The 25,297-nt window shown below is 35.3% G+C and overlaps 1 protein-coding gene, 1 long non-coding RNA gene and 1 other non-coding gene across 3 annotated transcripts; 2 read left to right on the top strand and 1 right to left on the bottom strand.

The window, feature by feature from the left end:
* The first annotated feature begins 522 nt into the window (after nucleotides 1-522).
* Nucleotides 523-604, top strand: TRNAS-GCU (transfer RNA serine (anticodon GCU)). Its single transcript has one exon. It is a non-coding gene; the product is annotated as a tRNA-Ser (tRNA).
* A 7,049-nt stretch (nucleotides 605-7,653) lies between these two features.
* On the top strand, nucleotides 7,654-11,443 carry LOC124846389 (uncharacterized). The gene is made up of 2 exons (XR_007029528.2): nucleotides 7,654-8,051; nucleotides 10,693-11,443. It is a non-coding gene; the product is annotated as an uncharacterized LOC124846389 (long non-coding RNA).
* Nucleotides 11,444-11,487: 44 nt separating this feature from the next.
* On the bottom strand, nucleotides 11,488-24,895 carry LOC124846388 (DDT domain-containing protein PTM-like). The gene is made up of 9 exons (XM_047323633.2): nucleotides 23,615-24,895; nucleotides 22,246-22,941; nucleotides 20,832-22,056; nucleotides 19,832-20,117; nucleotides 18,883-19,007; nucleotides 18,320-18,783; nucleotides 18,191-18,219; nucleotides 13,094-13,663; nucleotides 11,488-13,014 (listed from the first exon to the last, which is right to left on the bottom strand). The coding sequence occupies exons 1-9, from the start codon at nucleotides 24,418-24,420 to the stop codon at nucleotides 12,023-12,025; spliced, it is 5,193 nt and encodes a 1,730-aa protein (XP_047179589.1). The 5' UTR covers nucleotides 24,421-24,895; the 3' UTR covers nucleotides 11,488-12,022.
* Nucleotides 24,896-25,297: the final 402 nt, after the last annotated feature.

Genomic DNA, 25,297 nt, shown 5'->3' with positions numbered 1-25,297 from the left:
TTCTTGTTTTATATTATAATATTATGTTATTTTCCTAATGAGTGGTTTATAAATAACTATTATAAGATTACATTATTTCAAAATATTTTGTTTACTATTGATTGGAGAAAGATTAGCTGTGGACGTTTAATTTATTCTTAGGTCATCACATACAAATATAAATATAGGTGTTCCATATGATGCGAAAAGAAAAGGGATAAAAAAAAATGTTTCATTTAAATGAAAGTGTTACATATCATTGCTCTCGTATCATAGTTATTGTTATTAAGAACCTTTACAAAATTAAAATTACTTAAAATATTAATGATATTATAAGACAAGTTAAATACGCGGTAATTTTATCATTAAGAGTTAAATAATATAATTACTTAATTAATAAGCTATGATAAATTATTTATGATTAAAAAATATGGGCAATGTATACTTGATAATTTATATCACACTCTAAAATTATCATGATAATGTCCACCATTTATTTACATACATATTTATAATTTGTAATGTGTGGCTTCAATTAACAACGTCGCTTTGGCCGAGTGGTTAAGGCGTGTGCCTGCTAAGTACATGGGGTTTCCCCGCGAGAGTTCGAATCTCTCAGGCGACGTTTGTAATCCTTTTTTCCATATTATAATTTTTTCATATTATGAAAGAAGTGTTTAGGAACATACAAAATTTTAATGAAATTCCAGCAGGTACTATTATTATATTTTCTCATCGCATTTATTTATTTCTTTCAAAATTTATAATCAATAAAACTAATTATTTTGAATTTTACAATGTTCAAATTATATTTCACCATCTACAAATTATATTCATGGAAAAATACAAATCGAGACTTTAAAATTATGGAAAAAAATCATTCACGTATACAATGATTAAAATAAAATTTTTATGATTTTATTTTTCCAAAATAAACCTATAGTGTAGGGCCGTTCGATCAGTTACAAATCGGACGATTAACCTTTATTTCAATATGTGCTAGTCATTCTCATGACCAGACGGTCACGGAAATGAACCAGTCGGTCATGAATCAAAATAATTAACTTTAATACGGATCAACTTAGAGGTAAAATATACACACAATTGGTCGATAATTAAGTCGATACTAATAAAAAACTACCTCTAACCTATAAATAATGTTTGAAGTAAGAAAATAGGTGATCTATATTTACTGTGTTATTAATATTAGAAGTGCCAACACTGAATTGACTTTGACATCAGAGTGTCTTCTACAAGTATCCTCTGAGCTGTATGGATAGCAGTTACGAGAGAACTTGGACTTCAAGACAACTTTTGGATTCTAGACGACTTACCTAACTTTGGACCATTGAACTTGATCCTACATTCCGAAACAAAACCTTTTAAACTTTTAAACTAACCAATACCAGTTTAGGACAAATTTAAAAAAGATGAAAGTTCCATAAATATTTTAAAAATGGTTTCATGTTACAAAAATCATTTGCAAAAATGATGAATTTTACACTACCAATTTTAAAATTATATAAAGGAATGGGAAGATTTCAAGGTATACAAGTTACATAAAGCTAAAGCTTTGTTTGACCTAAAATAAACACCAATAGTATTGTTCAATTATATAGACTCTAACTTCTTGAAGAAAGGGTTTAAAAATAACTAAGCAAATAGCTTGAGAACCAAGAAACACTTCTTTCTTTAATAAAAATTCATCCTTTATTTAACTTTATTCTCTCAAAAAAATTATTTTCCTACCTCTAATCTCTTATTCAACTTTAATCATTTTGAAGATTTAACATAACTAGAGTAATCTACTCGAGGAACTCTACCAAAAATCCCAGATAATTTATTGTATTGGTAAGTTCAATTTTCTGTTCATTCTCTATAGAACCATATGCTTTCTCTTACATGAAGTTTCTTTTTGCTTTGCATGTTGCCTTTTCTTTGTCCTTAATGAAATTTCCTGTGGTTGACACACTAAATTTGTGTCTTGATCGTTATTTGGGTCTTTGGTTGTGTAGTTTGAGTGATTCAAGGTGTAGAGCTGTTTTGGGAGAAAAAAGTAGTGCTAGAAAAGTTTGCAAGGTAAGAAAAACTAATAATTTATAAGTCTTTCTTAATATTTGATTTGAATGAGTTGTAAAAGTTTTGAAACATTGGGTAATTTTTGTTGAAATAAATTTGGGAATTTTGTATTTTAGAGTGTGGTGGGATAGGGTATGGGGTGGATTGATTCAATGAAATTGAAAATATGGTAATGTTATATGATTGTTGTGTTAATTTGTGAATGTTATGAAATTGTGATGTGTTTAGGTTGTAGGTGAACGAGAGAAATGAAAATGAATCATAGTAAAGACAGGGAAAGGTTATGAATGAGTTGTATCATGACTCGTACTTGTGAGGTTGTGAATGAGCTGTATCATGACTCATACTTGTGAGATAGAATGATTTATGATGAAATATTTGTGAAAGGATGTTATAATGCAAAAATTAAATGGTAAGATGAGAACTAATGTGTTGTTGTATAAATGTAGGTTGTTGTATTTTTCCCGTTTAATGTTTGATTGAGTTTGTAGAGATGACAGGAAAATGAATAGAAATTATGTAGTTGAAATTGGAGAACATGTACAGTTTGACTCAAATAAAACTCGGATTACTCAGAGCCGAGGTGCTAGCGGTAGACGGGGAGGAGGCCGAGGATGAAGTGGACGTGGCCGAGGTAATTTTGAGAATGATAGAGAAGAGCAAATCGGTCAACATAATTGACATGGCCGAGGACAAGGGAAAGACCGAGGAGATCGGTCAAGAGTTGAATGTTTTAAGGGTGGCAAGTATGACCACTATGCAAACGAGTGTAGATCAAGCAAGTGCTACAAGTGTGGCAAGGCTGGCCATATTACAAAGTATTGCAAGACCGAGATAAAGGAAGAGACTAATCTCGTTACTGAAGATGCAGAATAAGAGTTTGGAATTTTTTTAATGACAAAGAGCTTGAATGCAATGGACATGGAGAGCCCAATCCCAATCCCAACAATGGGTGAAGTAATCTCGGTAAAGGATGCAACAATTGTGGGGAACGAAATCCTGGAGAAAGAACTCAAACAAAAAGATGAAGAGATTCAGCGGATAGGGAGGCTTCTAGATGAAGCTAATGAGATTATGAATAAACAAAGGGTTGAGCTTGAGGAGCTGAAGAAGGCGAATGTTGGACCATGATTGAAATCAAAGATTGATGAGATTTCTACCAACTCGGTATGTTATCTACATACTAGGGCAAGCAATCATATGTGTGGGAATAAGAAATTTTTTGATAAACTCACCAAGGTAGAGGCCAAATTTGTGTCTTTCGGAGATGACTCCAAGGTGGCCGTGAAAGGGCGTGGAACAATTCGACATATGAGAAGAATGGACGAGTTGGAGAGATTAAGGATGTTTACTATGTTCCAGAGCTGAAGATCAATATTTTAAGCATGAGTTAGATAATTGAAAAAGGTAATTCAATTTTTATGAAGGATCATGTACTATATTTAAAGGATAAGCATGGTCGTCTAGCAACCCAAGCAAAAGCGAAGAAAAACCGGTTGTATGAGCTAAAGCTGAAAATCTTGGAGAGAAGATGTTTGAAGCAAAGTATGACTAGCAAGAACTTGGATAACTTCAACTCAAATCTGATTGAAAGAAGCAAACCTGGTGTGGGATAATGTACATGGAAAGCCAAATGAAGGAAGGAAGAATTTAAGTTTATGTGAGAGTTTGTTGGGATAAACTTAAATTTTAGGGTTTTATTAATTATTTTGTTTAAATCTCATTTTATTAGTTTTTGGGTCTAATAATATTTAATTTGATTTAATAGAGATAAAATAGGAATACATAGTTATGATTTTCGGTTTATCTAGGTACAATATTATTTTATGTAGATTAAATAAATTTTATTTTTAAGATAGTTGATATTTTATTTTCAGATTTTATTTTTATTCCCGTAATATTGTAAGTGTCATGGCTATTTAAAGCCTTCAATTATCAATGAATAACAAGACTCAATTTCAGAAAAATATCTGAGTGTGTATCGTGAGATTTTCTTAACAATTACATACAAACATTACGTGCGAATTTATCCGTATGTAACTTAGATACGGATATATCCGTATGTAACTTACCTACGACCATTTTACAGACAGATTTTTGTCCGTATGTAATCAAAATGTAACACTATTTTACATACAAATTTTGGACCTTACATACGGATTTTGGCCGTATGTAAGGGAAATGAATGTACGGTGAAATTTGTTTGATTAAATTACTGATTTAGTACATGTTTGATATTTAAATTATTTTTGAGACTTTCTCATTTTGGTTTTATTCTTTCTCTTCTCTTTTAAAAACATTAGCTCATCTTGATATTTTGGTTGGTATGTTGTTTTGTTCTTTCATTGTAATGATCGTATTATCTAAGGATGACAAAAATACTTGGGTTCACGAGTATCTACAGATAAAATCTGTGAAGGATAGTTGGTATCTATAGGGCATTTATTACTCGCGGGTAACAAGTATTTTAATAACTATTTATAAACGGGTCGAGTGCGAGTATCATTCTACCTGTAACCATGAGTATCCATTACCGCAACAAATTAAAATTAAAATTTAATTTATATTTTATTAAGTTAAGTTGATGAAAATTAAAATTAATTTATATTTTCTATTAAATTTAATTAAAATTAAATATTAATTTATATTTAATTTAATTAATATTATATTATATAGGTTTAATCATTTCGAATGTCCCTATTTGTGCAGAATCGTCTCAACTAGGTCCTCGTATTCTTTTTTATCTCACTTAGGTCCCTATTTATGTAAAATTGAATCAATTGGAACCTTGCTGTTAATTTTAATGAACGGCGTTAAAATTGTAGTGAAATAGGATGCTGACTTTGCATGTGTGAGACATGTGGCAGAGTTACATGGAATTTAATTATTTTAAATTTTTAAAAACTATCCTCTTCCTCTCTTATGAATGACTGAAACTTCTTCAATAGCTAGTATATGTATTCCTAAAAACCAGAAAAAACTAAATTAATTTCTGTAAGCACACGCATCTCCATTCAGTATAAGCGGAATCCAATAATGAAAAATGCTGCATAATGAATGCCATGTTCTGGATGGCAGCAAAAACCAAATTAATTTCTATTCCTAATTAATTTCTTCATCAGATTAAAATTGGATTTCTGATTCTAATTTTCCACAGAGAACTCAAATAAAGGTTCAGACTTTGTATTTTTAGAATCTGGAAAACCCAGCCTTGGCTAGCTTTAGAAACCTGTTTTTTTTTCCAGTCCGTCCTCTTTTTCTTTTATGTGAGCCACTAGAAGCTTCAAGCTTCTTCTTCTCTCTAATCTCGCGGACCACCCAACCTTGGGAAAAACCATCCTTGGCTCGTGCTTAGGGGGTGATCTCGCGAAGACGCGGCGGAGGAGCGACGAAAAGGCGTCCGAGGCGCGATGGAAAGGCGTCGGAGGCACGTTGGCAGTTGTTATTCTTCTTCCCTCTGTTCTGATTCGCGGCAAGGAGGAAGCTTCCTTCTCCTCCTTTTCTTCTGTTTTTGATTGGGTTCCGTAGAGGTTTCTGTGCCGATACCTGATTTTTGCAAACTGAGATTAGGGTTTTCACTTCAAATTGATTTGGGAAATCCTAGGTTCCCTCTGTATTCGAAATTTGGTTGGGATTCTTCTTCCTTGTAGATCGACGATGAGGGCTTATGCGTTTTGCAGCGAGGGTTCGGTTGGAGATTTTGAGGGTTTTGATTATTGCGGTTTTGGATGTTATTGAGATTTGGTTGTTCCATTGCAGGTTGATGATTGCAGTTTGATATTCGCCTCTCGAACTGAGGGTTTCTGGCTTGCTATCTGATTCTTGGTTCTTCTCATAAGAGGAAGAGGATAGTTTTTTAAAATTTAAAATAATTAAATTTCACGTAACTCTGCCACTTGTCTCACACATACAAAGTCAGTATCCTATTTTACTACAATTTTAACGTCGTTCATTAAAATTAACGGCAAGGTTCCAATTGATTCAATTTTACATAAATAGGGACCTAAGTGAGATAAAAAAAATACAAGAACCTAGTTGAGACGATTCTGCAAAAATAGGGACATTCGAAATGATTAAACCTATTATATATCTGTTTTTGTAATTTTATTTATATTTTATTTTAAAGATTTATAATTTTTTTTAATTATTTGTGAGTATCTACATATATTTATGATTTTTAAAATATTAATGAATATTTTTTAAACAGATATTCAATAAATAATGGATTAGGTAACATGTGATTTTTTTTTTATTGTAGGTCGGATAGTGGGTACAGAATGTTCGTACCCAAATATTATTAATACACATGAGGAGTGATAAATGTATATGAAACTAATAGTTTTAAAAGTGAGTCAAGACTTTGAAAACTAAATAATATTTGTTTAATTAGGACTCTTGATTAACAGTTGAAATGAACATAGTTATGAGAAACTCCATTTTTAAAATATTCTAAACTGCTAATGTATTTGATTAGTAATTATCTTGAATGATGAGTCTGATTATATATATATATATATTTCAAAAAATATCTATAGATTAAGTATACTTATTTTTGTTTAATGAAATTCTGAATGTTGTTACAAATCTTCTTTATAAAAAGAAACATGGAAGGTGGTGGAGAAATTTCTTAAAATAACCTTTGTTTTTGTTTTTATTTATCATTTTTGGAATCTTCATTGCTGTGATTTTATTTTGATTTTAATCCCAATATTTGAATAACGTTATGTTTTTGGAAGATGGATTGTAGTATTAGTAATATAGATGAATTTGGAATGTAATTGAAGTACATTAGAATACTATAGTAGGTGAATTGGTATCCTTTGGTATATTACAAATAACGTTATCTTTTTTTTCTATCAAGAATGATTTTCAATTTATTTCATATTTAAACAACATTGTCATCAATAATGGTCGTGAATCATTTAATTAAAATACTCAATTTAATTAAAATACTCAAATTACAGATAACATCACGATAATTCTCCTCATATTTTAAGTTTAGTGGAACACGATAATTATAAGATAAACATAAGTATAATGTGATCGAATATGATAAAATATCCTCACTATTCTTTAAATAAGTTATAATAAAGTGATATTTTATTGCGTTATTTTTAAGTAGACACTGAGTATTGGAACACAATTGACAGAGGATTTAATTCCAGACAAATAAGTCCAAGATCAATAAAAAAAAAGTTTTAACAAGAGAAAAAGATAAAAAAAAATTATAAGCTAAGTTATTTTATTTTAAGTAGTAATTAAATTTTTGATTAAAAATTATCCTTTATTTAAGTTTAACTAATATATTTCACATTCAATGGTTGGAAATTATTTATTTCCTTAAATAAATCTTATTTTTCTTATAACTTTTTCCTATATGCAATAACTTGTGATCAAACTCTAATAATAGAATTATGACAAATTAGTGTAATAGAAATGATAAAAATATTGTATTATACTGAGTTTGAAATAGAAATTCGATATTGTGTAATTTTTTGTCTATGATCCCGGCAAGATATTATATCCTTAACAAAGTGATCAAAGATAATTAATCAGAAAATTAATAATCAATCATTAATTGATATATTTGTTCTGTTAAGTAAAATCATCATTAGGTGAGGAAAAAATAATGATAATGAAGCAAAATTGCAGGTGCTACAGTAATAGTAATAATGTGTTATTACTCACTCCATTCCTTCCCATTTTGTTCTTTCTCTCTGTCTCTCTTGCCATTTTCCTTTCATAATGGGAGCTGAATCAGAATCTCATCAAACTCCATTTTCTTTGGCAGATCCACGGCCTCCGGGGGGACGCGTTCACCGGAGATGAGGGAGACGGCGGCGTTCCCGTCTATCTCGGTGGTGGATCTGATCGTAGATGGTGTTGTCTGGCATGAGAGGGCTCTCCGTCTTCATCGGAGACATTCGTATTTGACAGAAACCTTCATGTTGGCTAAACTCGGCAACTTCCTAACGCGTTTTATAAACGATTAGGTTAGGATTTCTGTACCGCATTTTCGACTTAACGAATCCTGCGTTTGATTTTTTTTCTCGGAGTTTGTGATGTCAGTGCGTGTCGTCGTGCGGGGAATTGTTGTTAATGTTTGTTTTGCAATGTTTGGCAACATGTATGTATGAGTTGAATAGTATTTGGTGCTGGTGTGAGATAAACGTCATTGTGTCTCTTGGAGTAAGTAGACAGATCAGCAATTTCTCTCATCCTTCCATTTGTCAATTGTTGTATTGTTTGGTCCGTGATTAGTTGAATATCAGTTTATCTTGCTGCTTAATCCAACATGATATGGAATGCTAGTATAGATTACTTACAATGTGAGTTTGTGCTTGGGTTTTAGGATCCCTTTGAAATAGTTTATTTAATGCTTAGTTGGACTTATCTTATGGCATATGCACTAGTTGAAGTGTATGGAAGAGCTTATGAAAATGGTTTATATTGATATGTCCCTGAGCAATTTTTATCTTATTTCAAAATAAGTTCTGATGAAAACAAGTTAACCAAATCTCCTCTTGGATTATTAAAGCATTTTATACACAAGTGTCTACATGATAAGTACTTATCCAATAAGTGCCGAAGAAAGTCGTTCCAAATGGAACCTTGGTGTAGTTGACATTGACTGCTGGATTTGGTTCCTAAAACTCTGAAAGTAGAGGGTCAATGATTCTAGTTTCCTCAGATTCCGTTAAATCCTTTTCAAGCAGTTACAGTTACTTTTTTGTGCTTACTTCAAGTGATCATTCTGACTGCTTAAGGCTGATTGATAAACTTTACGTTTTTTACTTGTTTTGGGGCTTTTTATCTCATGGTGGGAGGGGATTGTGAATGTCATATGACAAACTATCGGGCTTTACTGACAACTTTTAGGTATTTTAACGTTTCAGGTGAAATTGCTTTTTTTTTTTATAACGTTTCAAGTCTCAGTAAATGTGTATTAATTTTCTACTTTTCCTCTTTACATATATATGTTTGGCTGTGATGTGGATTTTTGTCACATGGAAGCTGTTTCTCTAGTATCTACTCCCAAGTATTCAAAAAAGCTGGTAAATTTTACCCTTTCATGACAAACATTCTATAATGACTTGTTGCTACCCCCAGAATAATCTTGAAATGCCAGATAATATAATGGAGGTGATTGAATGCCAAATTTGCAACAGCTGGCTGCAAGTTGGGTACATCCTAACATCACTTTTGGTCAATGAAAATCATTACTTTCTGAGATTGGCAATAAATACTCTCTGCAGTGATATTATTAGTTAAAATGAAACGTACCAGTGCCATAGGGAAAATATGTCAATCTTTTCTGGGACTTGGCCTTGTGGTCATGTAATAGCATTTATTATTTGTACCACTCTCCCTCATGTAGTATCTTAATGTTAGCCCTATTGAAAGGAGAACTTGTCCCTTTGTATATTACCATTCTTTTGTTTTTGCATCTGAAACTTTTACTTTGACGTATGGCCATGCAATATGATGTTTAACTAGAAGTAGGCAAATATTCACTCTGTAATTTAATTTAGGGTAAAATGTCTCTTTAGACCCTGAAAGTATTAAAATTGAAAACAGGATTATGAAGTAATTTTTGTCCTGTCATTAAAAGCCCTCTACCTGATACACTTACAATCATTTTAGTTGCTGAATTTTAGCGTTTACTGTTATTTTAGTCCTTAAACACTCTCGTTTATTAACATTCTTTTACTATCATTTTATTCCTTAAATTTAATCACTTACTGTCATTTTAGTCTTTGTATTTAACCATATATTTTCATTTTAGTCCCTAAGTTTAACCACTTGCTGCCCTTGTAGGACTAATTGGATATTTCAAAAGAGCTTTTGTGAACTAAATGATAGTAAATGATCAATTTTAAGCACTAAAATGGTTAAATTCAGAGACTAAAATGATAGTAGGCCAATGTTCAGGGAACAAAATTACAGTAAGTGTATCAGGTAAGGGTTCTAAGAACGATACTGAAGTGATAGAGAAAGAGAAATTACTCTTTCAGGGAACCAAGTAATGGTGCATTAGCTTTTAGGACAAAATTCACTGTTTACCCATTTATTTGGTTATTTGCGATTATGGTCACAACATTATTTTAAGCTAGGCTCAAGGTTGCTGTAGATATCTGGTGTTCTTAGTGTTTTCTACATTTATGTATTTGCAACAGATTGGTGTTAAAGCAGAGTGGAGGGCTCATTATGTAGTACTCTGACTTTTGCTTTCTATTTTTGTTTAAATTTTTCTTTTGGTTGCTTGACTTCTCCATTTGAAACAATATGGTACATAAATTTAAAACTGTGTTTTATGTTCCTAACATGACAAATAATGGATTTTTTCCCTCTAACCGAATTGATGGCCAACACATTATCTTGAGACATCTCATGATGACTAGCATGTAATCTGATCTTTTATCGTATTGATTTGCTTGAAGGTCTTGTCGGTGTTTTAGTGCAATTTTTGTTGACAGAAAATTGTTATTTTGTTATTCTGATCATTGTTGCTGAGGAAACTTAAATATCACAAATATTGTAATATAAGATTTAAAATTTCAATTTACATGCAACAATAATGAACCCCCGGGGTTCAAAATGTGACTTCATTCTCACCTGTTTCCTTTTGACTAGGTCAAAAACCCTCGTCTTCCATCTGCCTAAGTAAGCTTCTTCAGACCATATATATATCTACTGAAATGTTTTCCCCTGATGAGGTCCCTTTCTGGACCATCTTTTTTAAAGCTTCAACAAGTGGTATGTCTCTGCTTTAAGTTTGTATTCAGCTATACTAATTTTGAGTGAGTTAATTAAATGTTGCATATTTTGTTGATTTTGCCCGTTAGAGAAGTTATACCCATTCCACTGCCTGAACAGGCGAACATATTCAACAGCTACTACCATTTGACATAAAGCACATTTATGTATTCCCATTTTTTTTCCTGCTATCTATCTGCACAGCAGTACTTTTCTGTAAGCATGCAGACAAGGATGTGAGATACGAAACTGTTTTCCTTTGAGCAGAGGCTGTTTTTTGCTAATTGATTGTCATCGTATTGGTTTTACAAGATGAACATCCAATGGGTCAACAATCCAGCACTCCTTGAGCAATGCGGGCTAGTTATATGGCTAAATTGAGGTGAACTGATGTTAGTTTCGCAAACCACACGTAATTCAACAAGTACGGTCTTCAAGCCAGTGATTGTACAAGCAGTGGTCATTTTCTTATATGGCTCTTTTACTGAATTATTCGTGGTACAGCTTGTAAAAGATAGTTTCGTAGTACAAATTGTAACATCAGTATTGTCATTCTCTTAAAAATTAGTTTCATTAGGATAGTAGGGAGTGTAGAATACATATTTATTTGCTTTAAAATGCTTTTAAAGTCATCGGCTTCATAACAGACGAACAAAAAACTTGTACGCGCAGTGACAGTAAAAAGCACAACTATCCCAAGTCTGACGCAGAGCTAGTTCTCTATTACAGGTCTCGTTCGGCAATGAATACCCTAAAGCACTTCATAATGCTGACAAGCGCACTCCATTTACATGTTAATATCAATCCTAAGCAATTCACGGAAGTGAATGTGAACGCATTATAAAAGCTTCGCTTTAAATTGGGTACAAGTTCCTAACTTGACCGAACTCCAAAAAAATGAGAATTTTAATTTTTAATCTATACAAATAATGTATCAGAGAAGCATTGTAAAAAAAATTGCTTATCTCTGAGTTCAGGGCAATTTCCTGTGGACTGAAATGGGAAAGGCATTCCCTGTAACTCGGGAACAAAATCCGCCGAAATACCAACAACGAAAACCATCGAGTGCAGGCTGAAAAACACACCTCTGATCATATGCCCTTATTAGGTCGCAGAGCTAAGCATTCTACCAGCTTACATGATTGTCACAAAATTACTTCTCAATTTGTCGGCGTCGCCGCCAAGCGAACTATCAAAAATCAAAAGATCAGTTATTACCATATTCCCGGCAATGGCCACACCTCCAACTTCCAAGCGATGGTAATTCAACCCAAGGTGAACATTGGCTGTGAATCAAAATCCCACAAATCTCGCAACAGAGATCAGGGGCTGGTTCCATTTGTGAACATTGCATACAACTATGGCCGGTGTAAGTCGTAGGTGCTGACTTATCGGCCAAACTAGCATCGCACGATTCAGGAATAAGGGTGGTGGTGCTAGAATTTTCCATATATCCTGACAAGTCCTCAGACATGTCAACACCCTCAAACTGACCACCATCATCTGACTGCAACAATTCTGTTACAGAGAAGTAGGTATGGGGTTCGAAATCCATGTAATCATCGTAATTTACATTTTCAGAGTCATTCGGCAGCTTGTTGTCTAAGTCAACACCAGAGGTGTATTCTAAAGGTATAGATTCCTCCGCAGGATTGGACAGATTACCCGTCTCACCATCGTATGTAGAGAATTCAGCATCCAAAGGTACACCACCTTCAAAAGAAACATCATCACCCTCGTTCTTAACATTCCTTCTCACTGGTAGTTTCTGAAGCCCTGGCACAGAGACACCATTCCACTCCATATCTCCTTCTATCTTGGGTTCTGTTACCAGTTCAACACTTGTGAGAGAGAAAAAAAGAGGATCATCCTCAACAGGAAAGACGGGAGTAGGATCCTCATCAGGAAAGACATAACTAGGATCCTCCGCAGAATAGGTGGGAGTATCATCATATACAGGAAAGACGGGAGTAGCAGCTTCAGACTCTCTCATATCAGAGATTGCTCCAGAATCAGTATCTGCTCCAGAATGTTCTTTCTTTGCTTTTGTGCGTGACCTTTTGCCCTCTTGTTTCTTGGGCTTCAAATCAGAGTAAGGACAAACAGGTGATTTTATCCTTCGACACTTGCAACATTTGAAGCTCAACACACTAGAAAGTTTGGATTCTTCAAGTTCAACAGCTTCAGCATGATACCAATCTGAAAAGCAGAACATATCAGATAAAAGAGTATAATCACCATTAACATTTCATAAATTATTTACTACAAAAAAACTTACTTTGGCATGTCTCACAGCAAATATACATCAGATCAGACGTATATGGCTTGCGACACAAGTGACAAACAGGTTTTAGTCCTGGTATGTTTGAGCTCCCTTTTAAAAGTATGTTCCTGAGCATGAAATCGTCTGAATCTTCATTATGTTTCTTTTTCCATATAATGCCCCAAGAACAATTTTTGCGATGGCGTTTTGCAGCTGAAGTTTCCACAGAAGCAACTTGTTGCATGTCAAGATCATTATCATTTATCCCAGTAGTTGGTTCTTGTTCAGAACGTTTAGCCTTTGTTTTTTTCAAACTCGTCGCAGAAGTAACTTGTTTCATGGGATTATTAGCCTTTGTTTTGGAAGATTTCGGTACTTGATCAAGAGTTCTAGGCCTTGATCTCTTCAAAACTGTTCCAGAGTTATTTTCTCGTCCTCGTAGGAGTAATGGACTGGTAGGAGATTCATTACTATTTTCTTTCTGAGCAAGTAATCTGGCATGGTAACATTGGTTGCACGTGGTCAAGTACTCAACTTCGTTTGCAGAGACTATTTGACTTGTGGAACAACCCTCATGACAATAACCTAGCACCCCATAAGGAAAAAACATCAATATAAAGTTTTGTTTATGTCTAACTGTTAAGTACCATAACATAAGCTTAACTTAAACAAGAGATGCGAAAGAATATCAGAAATTATCACATCTCTCTCTCTCTCTATGTATTCAAGGATAAAACAATAACGCACTGTCTTGAAAACAGAAAATTCAACAACTACGAGAACATTAAAAGAGACTATTTTTTTTCCCCAATTTCTACAGCATTTTAAAAAGGAAAATGGAATATGTATACCATTTGATTTTTCTATACCTATCCAACACTTAAAAAAGTCTAATTCTTCCTAAACTGTTTTATATTTGAAATTAAAAATGTAATTTTATTAGTGTTAAGTACATTTAAAAAAAAAAGGATGGTGGAGGATATGGGATGATTGAAAAGGGGAGGGGAGACAAACTCCCTTAAATACCAATTAATACAAAGACTATCAATTGAACCCACCAATGAGGTGCTTTCCTTAACAATTCTCCACCTTGAAGATTTTGATTGAGTTAATCAAGTCTAGACACTAACTCTATTTCTTGTCATCTAAGTTGCTTACATTTTGTGTTTTGTTCTATAATGAAAAACAAAATTTCTTACAAATGCTAGACATAACTGACACAACACAGTAATCTTCTACTCCGTGTGCTCGAGTTTCTCCATTAACCATTGAATCTAGGTAACTTCCGTGCATGTATGGCTAACTTTATTTCTTGTCACTTAGTTTTCTTAATTTTTTTTAGCATGCAAAACTACAATATCTTATAACTTGGATAGCCAACTCTTGGCGCCCCTATTGCAACTGTACTCAAACACTTAATATTTTTCTAAAAAGTTTCAAGCTGCACTGGTTCTTCAAACTCCTTGAATGATAGAAACATATTAAAATTCTTCTTAAAAGGGTACACCCAAAATCTCTTAGAGTAATCACCAATGATTAATACAAAATATTTTGCTCCTCCTAGAGACACTTATGGTGATTCTCGTACATCATAATGGATCTAGTCCAGAGTGGGTTTGCTTCTAATAATTGCTTTAGCAAACTAATGCATCTTGTAATGCATCTCCCAAAAACATGTATAGATTGATCATAATGTTATATGCTTTTCATCATTACCAAATTCCTCTCGCACCACCTTTAAGATCTCACATTCAATATGGATCTTCCACCTAAGGTTGTCTAATTGCCTAACGGACAATATATTCTTCGCATGTCATACCCCTTGAACTTTGCAAAAATATTTTTTTCTTCAGGCCCTTCATAATGAAGTTTGTTTTATGCCTTTAGAAATTATTGCCAATTTACTAACCAAAATATCTTCATCTCCCAAGGAACAAACAACCAACCATGTGAGATTGTTTCTTCAGAGTTCTTTCCTTCATTCTTCCCGTGCTACTAATATTTCTTTGCATGCCCTCTCATGTCACGATTGTAACATTTGAGATTCTTCCTTCTTAAAGACATTGATCTACCATGATTTTGACTCTCACTAGACCCAATGTTCCATAGATCAACCTCTACCTGCATTGAACTAGAAGATCCACACGTTCATATTTCACTAAGTTCAAATCTATTGTTGAAAGCTAGACAAATAAACTAACTTGGACTCATTCATTTGAAGAGCATAGAATTTTCTCTTTAAAGCAATTATTGTTAGTGACATAATTGGAACAATTTGATGAGGGTATTTCCTTCAAGCTGCTTTTTCACAACATTGGCAAAACCAAATCTGCCATTGCTAAGTGTACACTGACAACAACATTGTCACCAATCTCTTTCCACATTTCATCTACAATATTCAAAGGTTCAATAGCACCTAAACAATTGCCTTTTCTAAAAACTACCCTTATCTTCAATTTTAAGAAGGATAAAATATTCTCATTCAACTTTTCTGTCATATTTTGCTATCATGGTGTTTGATAGGTTTCTGAACAAGAAACCTAAGCAAAGGACACCCTCCACACACTCTCACACCAGCATAAGGGAAAGAATGAGAGAAAACTTGTATTATTCACAGAAAAGAATGTTTGTACAGTCAAGATACAGGGGCATAATCCCCTTCCCAGGTCTAAGGGCCTGTCAACAATCAAAGTTCCAAAAGCCCCTTCTAACTAAACAAACGAACTATTTATACAACCTCTTTTCCCGCCCTTCCTAATTGTTATAAACAGTTAGGTTATAAATGCAAATGTTAAGTATTCTTCTTCCTTCTTTCGTACAATGTTGTATGGCCAGGACTAAGGCCATCAAGTAGGGCCTCCAACCTCTTCTTGAAGGCCCGCCATGAAGTAACCCAGGAGTTGCTCTTCGGGAATTCGGGTCATCTGTCCTACCAAAACTTCAAAGTCCCGAATGTACTCTTGCACCGTCCCCGCCTGCTTAATGGCCGCTATCCTCTCAAAAACTGACCCTCGATTCCCCCCTCTGAACCGAATCACCATCGCCCTTTTTAATCCTTCCCAAGAATTGTTCTTGGTTTTCTCCCTCCAAAAACGGAACCGATGCTCCGCATACCCCTCCATGCTAATGAAAGCCAGGCTCAACTTCTCTTCTTCGTCCACCCTCTGGACTTCGAAAATTTTTTCCGCCCTATTGATCCAATTCAAAGGATCACCTCCTTCAAACACGGGTAACTCAACCCGTTTCCTCCAATTGGATTTCCCTTCTTGATTCCCGTCACCTCTTCTTCCCCTCTCTTCGTCTCGTCTACCCCCGTTATCATTAATAGACGACTGACTTCCCTCAATGTGTTGGTCGTCCTAGTGGCAATTACGACCCCCCAACATTCTTAAGATCGCCTGGAGATCCTAGCGCATCGCCACAGAATCTTGCCTCAATGCCCCCGTCTCATGTCGCAGAACCCCAGTATCCGCCTTCATTTCTGCCACCGCAATCTCTACGGCTTCCAACTATCCTTCTACCGCCACCAATCTTCCCTCCATCATGCGTGACTTCCCCTTCTCAATTGGGGATCCGGTAGGTCGGACCAAATTGACCTAAGCAAAGGACACCCTCCACACACTCTCACACCAATATAAGGGAAAGAATGAGAGAAAACTTGTATTATTCACAGAAAAGAATAGTCTGTACAATCAAGATACAGGGGCATAATCCCCTTCACAGGTCTAAGGGCCTGTCAACAATCAAAGTTCCAAAAGCCCCTTCTAACTAAACAAACAAACTATTTATACAACCTCTTTTCCCGCCCTTCCTAACTGTTATAAACAGTTAGGTTATAAAAGCAAATGTTAAGTATTCTTCTTCCTTCTTTCGTACACCCTCCATTGCCTATCAGTGTCAAACAAAATGTTTAAATTAAATAGACTTATTCAATTTCCACTATGAATAGTTTTGTCTATTTGAACAATGGTGATAGACCATGAACTAATACATTCAATGAGTTCCCAAGAAAGAGATGGATCACTAATGGACACTTAAATACCAAATTTTTCCTTGTTTTAACTTTCTTAGAAACGTGCTTTCGCACTACCAAACTTTATATCTAATAATAAGAATTATTTTCTTATGTAGGAGATCATATTAATTGCAACCAAAAGGCATATTAAGATCCCAAGGAAAAAGAGATGAATCACCAGTGGACACATTTCAATACCAAATTTCACCTTGTCTTAACTTTCCTAGACATGCCCACTTTCATATGACGACACTTTATATCTAGTAACAAGAATAATTTTCTTATGTGGAAGATCATACTAATTGCAACCAAAAGGTATACTAAGACCCCAGGAAAGAGAGATGGAAGATCACACTAATTGCAACCACAGTATGGTAAGAATTTTCTCCACTTTGAATAGTATTGTCTATTGAAAGAACTTTCTCCACTGTGAATAGTATTGTCTATTTAAACTATTTAAACAATTGTGATAGACCATGAACTAATGAAGTTTTTTCCTTGTCGTAATTTTCCTAGAAGTGTCACACAGTACTAGAGTGACACCACTTCTGTTACGTACTAGAGTGACAGAATATTAACTCACGACAAGAGAGATGAGAAAGAATAACACAACTTACATCAGTCAAAATTGAAATTCCATTAAATGGAAAAAAGTAGAACACCTCTATAAATTGAAGGGGAGAGCAATACCAAATTCTCTTTAATAAAAAATAGAAGAATACAATAACTTAGACAATATCTGTCTATAAATTAAAGCAAGAGCAATAGCATTCTCTCTCTTAAACTAAAAATAGAATATTAAATCTCTTAATTTTTTTCAAAATTTCAAACACATTCAAAATGGGAGGAAGAGATTTAAGATGATTGAAAAGAGGAGACAACTCCCTTATATAGCAATTGGTAGCAGGCTACCAATTGATCCCACCAACGTGGGGCTTTTGTTAGCAGTAACTATTATGTCAATAATATAGAAATGGATGTATAATTATATTTATATAGAAGTTATTAAATAATAAATTTCACAACAATCCCATATCAAGATTATCTTGGAAATTTATAACAGCAAAATAGAGTAAGGATGGATCATTCACAGGTACCTTGGCATGCATTACACTTGGTAGCATCCCTGAATCAAAGTACATAGGAATTAGGATCTTTAGCCGAAACAGGTTTAAAGAGCAAAATGGGAAGAGGAAAGAATATATGAATGAAAAGAGGATTATTACCTAATTAAAACACCCATCTGACATACAGAACATGACTCCACATCCAAGTTATCTCTCTTGCATGTAAGGTAAAAAAATATGTCCTTGCAGATAGTTTTTAGCCGCTTTCTGTGCAACCCAGATGCAGTATTCAAGTGCTGCTCTTCATTATATGCCATGCTTCCCTTACCTTCTTCATACTCTTTCACCAAATATAAAGGAATTCGTGCTTCAGAAAACCAATACTTCTCTTTTCCTTTTGGATCTTGCTCTATTTCAAAAACATTTTTCATCACCCGAGAAGGAAGATGTTTCTGACTCCCAAAAACTATCCCATAACAATTTTTCCCCTCTACCAGTTTAGTGTCACAAATATTTGCATTTCTGAAAGCAGAAGCTTCGGTCTCTTGACCTTTTCCATCCTGGATATTCTGCTCAGGACGAATCAGATCACTCCATCTGAGATAAAAATCCAGATATCTGACCTGATGCAAATAATAAAATATTCACTAGGTCAACAAGCTTGCAACCCAAACAAAGTTAGAGCCAATGCTTGACATATAATTAAATGAAAATAAGGAAACCTGAAGTGCCAGCTGTGATGCATTCCTACTCATTTGTACAGCAGCTCTCCAAACAAGTTGTCTACTTCTTTTGGGGATTTCAATGCCATCAGCATAAGAAATGGCAGAAATTTTTCTTGAGCCACCTGTCCCCCATAATAAAGAAAACATGTTATTCACTAATAATAAAAATAAGCGGGGGTGGGGGGGGGGGGGCGGGGGGAATGGGAATTCACAAATACGAGTCCAGGAAAGCAGAAGAGACAATCAAATTGTAAAATTCAATAAGCTTGGTAGGCTGACTCGACCTAACTTGATCTGAATTTTGACAATATAGGGAGGGTATTGTATGTTGAACAATATTCAGCTTATAAGCTCACTAGTCATCTCAACTAACATATAAAGGTAATGTGATATTTTAATTAAAAAATATATGTTAAGATATAATTTATAATAATTAGTTCATAACAATAAATTAAAAAGTCAGGCCAAGCTGATCTTTCAGCTTGGTTCAACAGCTTAAAAGATTCACCTCAATACAGCTCAATCTCAGACCACACCCAACCCCAAAAAGTGAATTTGGAAAAAGGATGTTAGAAGGAAGTATTAGAAAGATAATCCCTTGTGCCCATTGCTGAACCCAGTTCTGATGCTTAACAAGCAAGTTGATCAATTAGTTGAGAATCTATCAATTATAACAGTTTGTTAATTGTACACGGAACAAGAGATTGGCCTGTATAAAAGGGAATAGAGGGCCAAGGGGAAGTAAGGGGGAGAGTGAGGACTCACAAAATTCCAGGGCAAAGAGACATATTCTATACTTTCAGCTTCAGTTTATTTCCCGGACTCTTGTTAATTCTAGTTAGAAGGGAGCATCTAATTCTGTTATTCAATTGAAGTTCCATCTCTACTTCATTGCTATTATATATATCCTATATCCTGGTATATTGTGTGGTTAAAAATAAAATACCTTCTCGTGCTGCTTTTCTAACCATGGATTTTGGCAAGATAGCTTTCTGGAATATAAATTTGGTGAATTTGCCACCACGCCACCACACAAAGTTTTCAGGGCGACCCTCAGTTGTAGCTTCGTCAATAGCTGACCGCTTCTTGTAACGCCTCCCACTTGGTGCACGCTTCTGTGCTGTTCCAAGAGTGGATGTGGCACTTTGTACCATGGAAAATTCAACCAACCAGTCATCCATCAGCTTAACCCAGTCCCCACAGAAAGAAATTGACCGAATGTTCTCCTCAAGCTGAAAATAAAATATTAACAAAATTGCTCAGATGGCACGAGCAAGAAATGTCATGATGAGATATTCCTAATATAGGCATGATAATACACAACTCTGGAAAAGGGTTACATTGACAGGCAGCAACATCAGCATCTAAACTATTTAAAGCAGTCAAGTAGACAGGGCAAACCCAAAGGTATAAAAAGTGATGGAAAACTAATACATCGTATCACTCATCAACACAACCACCATAATATGTAAGCCCACATGTATTAGTTAAATAAAGCCACAAATACGCTATACAAAATCTACTCAAGAAAATAAAGTTACTTAAAGCAGCAAGGCAATCAAAGGCTAGGCATCCTTAAATAACTACTTTACAAGAAATTTAGTTCCTGCTGCCAGGGCTGAATTTCATAACAAAAGAAATAGTGAGCTGTATAAAGCTGTGAATTCATAAAACAAAGAAAAGAAGTCACAGAGACGTCTAATTTAGTTGAGTGAGATCATTGTCAATTTCTTCTTTATTATATTTATGTCATTCAGCATCTTTTGGCCCATCTGAATCATCAACAACTGTTGCAGGAAGTATAACTTATATGGGAAATTAGATAGGCCAAAACAAATCCAAAACTAACTAAATTCCTAACATGTGACTTAATCAACAATGAATGACTATTAGAAAAACCCAAAAATATAACATTAAAACAAATTAAATTTTTAACAATCACTTACTTCAAGTAAAAGTGGTTTGATAGCACTAAATGTTGAGGCCTGTTCCACTCGCGTACGCCATTGCCTTCTGTAGATTGAACTTAGGAAGGGCCCAACTACTAAACCACGTAAACATTCCTCCATGTACATAATGTAGGTTGCAATACTAGGGAGTACTCCCTCCGCACTTTTTATAGGAGAAAAACCAGCAAGCACTTTTGTAGCACTCTTTGTGGCACTTAGAGCAGCATGATTTAACATGCATCCTCTCTTGCTTGAAGCAGGGGCTTTACAAGAAATGCACCAGCCACACCTTTCTCTTGGAACCTCCACAGGCTTCTTCTCAGAACTTGGCCAAAAGAATCGTGAGGCAGTTAATGAGAATGCTTTTGCTTGCAAGTAAGTGTTTCCAGATGCCAATTTCCTCTGATTGTCTGACACATGGCCCTCTGACCTAGATTCCTCTGAGGAAAGAAGGGCAAATTTAGCAGCCGCTGATGCAGCAAATTCACCATGTATATAGTAATTCATGTACGAAAAAGGCTTATAGGAGAAACCCATATAGGCAAAACCATTGGTTACATTGCGTTCACACTTTTCAAAACTGGCTTGAGTGCTTTCTTTGGTTTGGAAAGAAATATTTATGGGAAACCCTGTATGGTTTGCATGGCCATAATAACTAAATTGACCATGTACTGAAGAGCACTTGCCAGGATCTACCTCTGTTGGCCTACCATCAAAATTTCCATGCTTGATGTTGGAATGATGACTAACAGAAACAGAAGCTGAATCAGCTGAGAGGATGGACTCGATCCTACTGCTCTCAGGAAGCTTTGTAGTCACAACAGGGTACTCACTACTGCTACCATTTCCATTACACTGAAGAGCAGAACTTGGGGAGGAAACTGATGAAGCATCAAGAGATGGCACCAAATTGTCACAGTAAGCTGTACTAGCAGAGGTTAATGGATACTCTTCCTTCATCAAATTGCCTTCACCCACAGGAGGAAGTAAAAAAGGAGAAGGCTTAGTCTCTTCCTTTATATTTGCTGAGTTCACATTTGCTCCACTTGAAACAGAATTAAACAACAAACTTTCTGGAACACTCCAATATTGAAGCACTGCCATGCAAATATCATGGTATATTGGTCTGTACTGCAAGGATGCATAAAGCACTTGGAGAACCTTGGGGATGTCATTCTGATTGTAGTACCTAAGACAGGATTCAGCATTGCCAATATTCAGCCTGCAATAAGGCAAGTTACAAGATCATAAGGATATGACATCAGAAATCGAAGTGCGTAAAAAAAATTAAGAAAAGTTTCAAGTCTAAAGATTTTAGAACCGAACTTCAAATCTCATTAATATCAGAAATACCACCTACTGATAGTATAACAAAACAAACAAAATTCAAGCACAAAGATGTTGAGCATACACAAGTAGATGTTCGCAAGTTCCCATGAAGAGTTGCCCATACAAATCCTTTCCAAATATTTCAGCCCCTCGAAGTGATGTTCCCTTTGCAATGGTTGGTCCCAACATATTTATTTTGCACTCTGGACAATACCATGGCCCTTCTGGTATATGATTTTTCAACACACCAATACACCTTGAATGATAAGCAGAGGGACACCCATCACAACAAAGCAGGATCCCATCCATGCCACAGAGGCGACATTCATCTCCATTTCTATCTACATCACCATCTTCAGTGCTTTCTGTACCTCTGGAATATGAAATAAAGCTTCCAGGTTGGTTCACAGCATTTGAAGCGGAAACAAGCTTTGTAGCTTCTTTATCCTCAGACGCTGAAGTAAAGGTGTATCTTGGCTCGACTCTTCTAAGCCCAACTTCTGTAGGAAGGATATCTTCTCCATCATCATCAATCCCAACCTCTGATTCTCTCCGAATGTTCATTTCATTTAAAATATCCTCAGATTCCAAAACATCATCACAGAGAATTTGCAATATCATCAGCTTCCTACTGACCGGCAGTACATAATATTCCACAGTGGACACCTCTTGGTAAAATGTTTTCCACTCATGAGAATATGTGCGTCCACTGACTACCAAATATTGTATAAGGAAGACTGGCCATGTCACTGGATCCAGCAAGCTCCATTCATTGCACCTGCAAATACATCAAACAAAATATCTTTTCAAACATAAGGATTTTGCCAAATAAAATAGAGTCAATAACAGACTGTAGTGATGCCATTGCAATGTAGCAGAGAGTAACTTTAGACAGTTGCTATGGAATTCAATTCAAACAGCAGAGTGGTATTCAATAGCAGTCATCGCAGCTGCAATAGTGGCTTACTGCGTGCTTTAACAGCACTACCATCATATAGTCTCGCATAGACTCCAAAACCCATTCTTAGCCCTTAAACAATGTTGTTTTATTTATTTAGTTCATATTATATAGCAGAAAGTAGCAGAAAGCCAATAATCCACTATATCAATTATATATGACATATATAATTGAAATATATGGTTTAGATATATGTAAATGTTAGGTTGCATGGAACTAAAACTAAAAATAGACAAAAATTCACATAATATCGATTCAAAACTTCAATTGGCCAGAGACTTGACAGAGATAACAAGAATAGCAGATTCAAAGAACTCCACCACGTAAAGGCACTATATCAGCTATCTAACAACTCTATCACTATCCTGCTAAAGTGTTCGAAGTGTTAGCAACTACATCCCCCTTCCAAATCTAAAATTGATAACTGTGATATAAGCGTAAGCAAGCTATTCATGCTAACAATCACATAGCAGTAGACGAATAGGTATACTACCTTAGGCATCTTGATGCTCGCTCTGAGCCCTCTGATGAGAGGAATTCAAGGTGCTGTCTCAAAACTCTCATCAGCGACAGATGAATTGCGTCAAATAGTGAATTCGTGACCTGGTAATTCAGGGCACCGATGAATTCGTCCAGAGTAAACGGCTGTAGGAACAACCGTATACTAAAGGATCTCAGGAATCCATATACAGAGAATACCAGTGAGACACATTGTTCAGGAACCCCAATGGTACCTGATGACACCGGCAACTCAGGTGGTGGTGGCAGGGTCTCGGCCTCAGCACCAGAATCCATTCCCAGGCCAGTGCCAGAATCACTCAAAGAATTGACATCTTCATCATCCTCCTCCTCATCTTTTTCAATCATCAATCCACCATCGTTCAATTCACACACTCCAGCCTTAGATTCCTCCTTAATGGATTCAACTGGTCCCTTCTGTGAACCAATTCCGATCTTTCCACCATTCTTTGACACCAATTCTTCTAACTTCTCCTTCCTCCCCGCCAAATCACCATTAATTCCATCCTCTTTTACTAGTATAGAGCGGACCTCGCCACTGTCAAGGTCTTCTGAATCGCCATCCTCGTAACAAACTCTATAAAGCCCGCTTTCATAGTACACTACTTTTCCCAGGAACACTCCATTCCTGGGGAAATTTTTCAAAACGAACCTTCCTAACAAAGCCACAGGAGGTCGTGTCCCCATGAACGCCAGTTTCTTTGCTTCGTTCTCATTCTCCTCATCATTTCTTCTCCTCTTCCTCGGACGCCCCCTCGGTCTCGCTACGGGCGCCTCCATCCTAGGAAAATTAGAACCCTAAGATAGATTTTCCTTTGATTTAGACTTTCTAGCACAAAATTGATTCAAAAGCTAGGGTTCAATCAGATCCTGCAGAGACATATGCAGCCAGCAACAGTTGAAGATAATCGAGAGTGAAGACGAAAATCGAAGTTCAGATTGAAGAGAAATTGGGAAAATGGAGAAAGGAATTCAGAGAGATTGGAAATGGAGAAGAAGAAGTAGATAGGGTTCGAAAATCGAGCGAAGAGTTGAAGATGAATGGTGGAGAGTGTAGTTGTTAGGGCTATAAGGTGTGAGAGAAGTAGAAATGGAAGGGATAACCCTACCCTAGTGAAGAAAATGCACACTGGAAAACAATGAATTTGATTTGGTTTGTTCTAGACTCAGTGGCCGAGTTCGGGTTTGGTTATTCTTTCTAGAACGAGTCGTAAGTGTGTTGACTCGTTGAGTCCGATTTGGGCACCAACACACATTGAGTCAGCTCCATTTCACAAGGTATATGTAATAGAAAAAAGTACTTATTTGACGCGCTAATGTGCTTACATGCTGTTGCTGACTCAACTCACCATCCTATGAAATGAAATTTTAATTTGAATGAAAAAATAAATAAAAAACTGTAACCATTTTGCCGGGAAAGCATTAGATTTAAAAGGTATATTTCTTGTAGTTTTTTCTCTCCTCGTTTTATCAACCATTGATAATTAAGGGTGAAAATGACCAAGGTGTCCGTGGCTTTTAATTTCTAAGTTTTAAGGCAATTTATTTTACACTTCTTATGGAGTTTTATTTTTGAAGTGAGTATGATATTTACATGTAATAATTGTCTACTACAAGCAATTGTTGTTTAAAAAAAATCATTTAAAAGATAATGTTT

The sequence above is a fragment of the Vigna umbellata genome, chromosome 3 (assembly GCF_029865625.1).
Source record: "Vigna umbellata cultivar VRB3 chromosome 3, Vumbellata_1.0, whole genome shotgun sequence".
Classification (NCBI taxonomy): Eukaryota; Viridiplantae; Streptophyta; class Magnoliopsida; order Fabales; family Fabaceae; genus Vigna; species Vigna umbellata.
Note: the sequence above shows the minus strand (reverse complement) of the source record. Positions and strands in the feature narration are given on the sequence as shown.

Excerpts from the sequence above, each read along its gene's own strand:
- LOC124846388 (XM_047323633.2), bottom strand. The coding sequence starts at position 24,420 with ATGGAGGCGCCCGTAGCGAGACCGAGGGGGCGTCCGAGGAAGAGGAGA. Across the intron at positions 22,942-23,614 it reads CGAGCATCAAGATGCCTAAG|GTGCAATGAATGGAGCTTGC; the intron begins GTAGTATACCTA and ends ATGTATTTGCAG. Across the intron at positions 22,057-22,245 it reads ACTTGCGAACATCTACTTGT|GCTGAATATTGGCAATGCTG; the intron begins GTATGCTCAACA and ends GCCTTATTGCAG.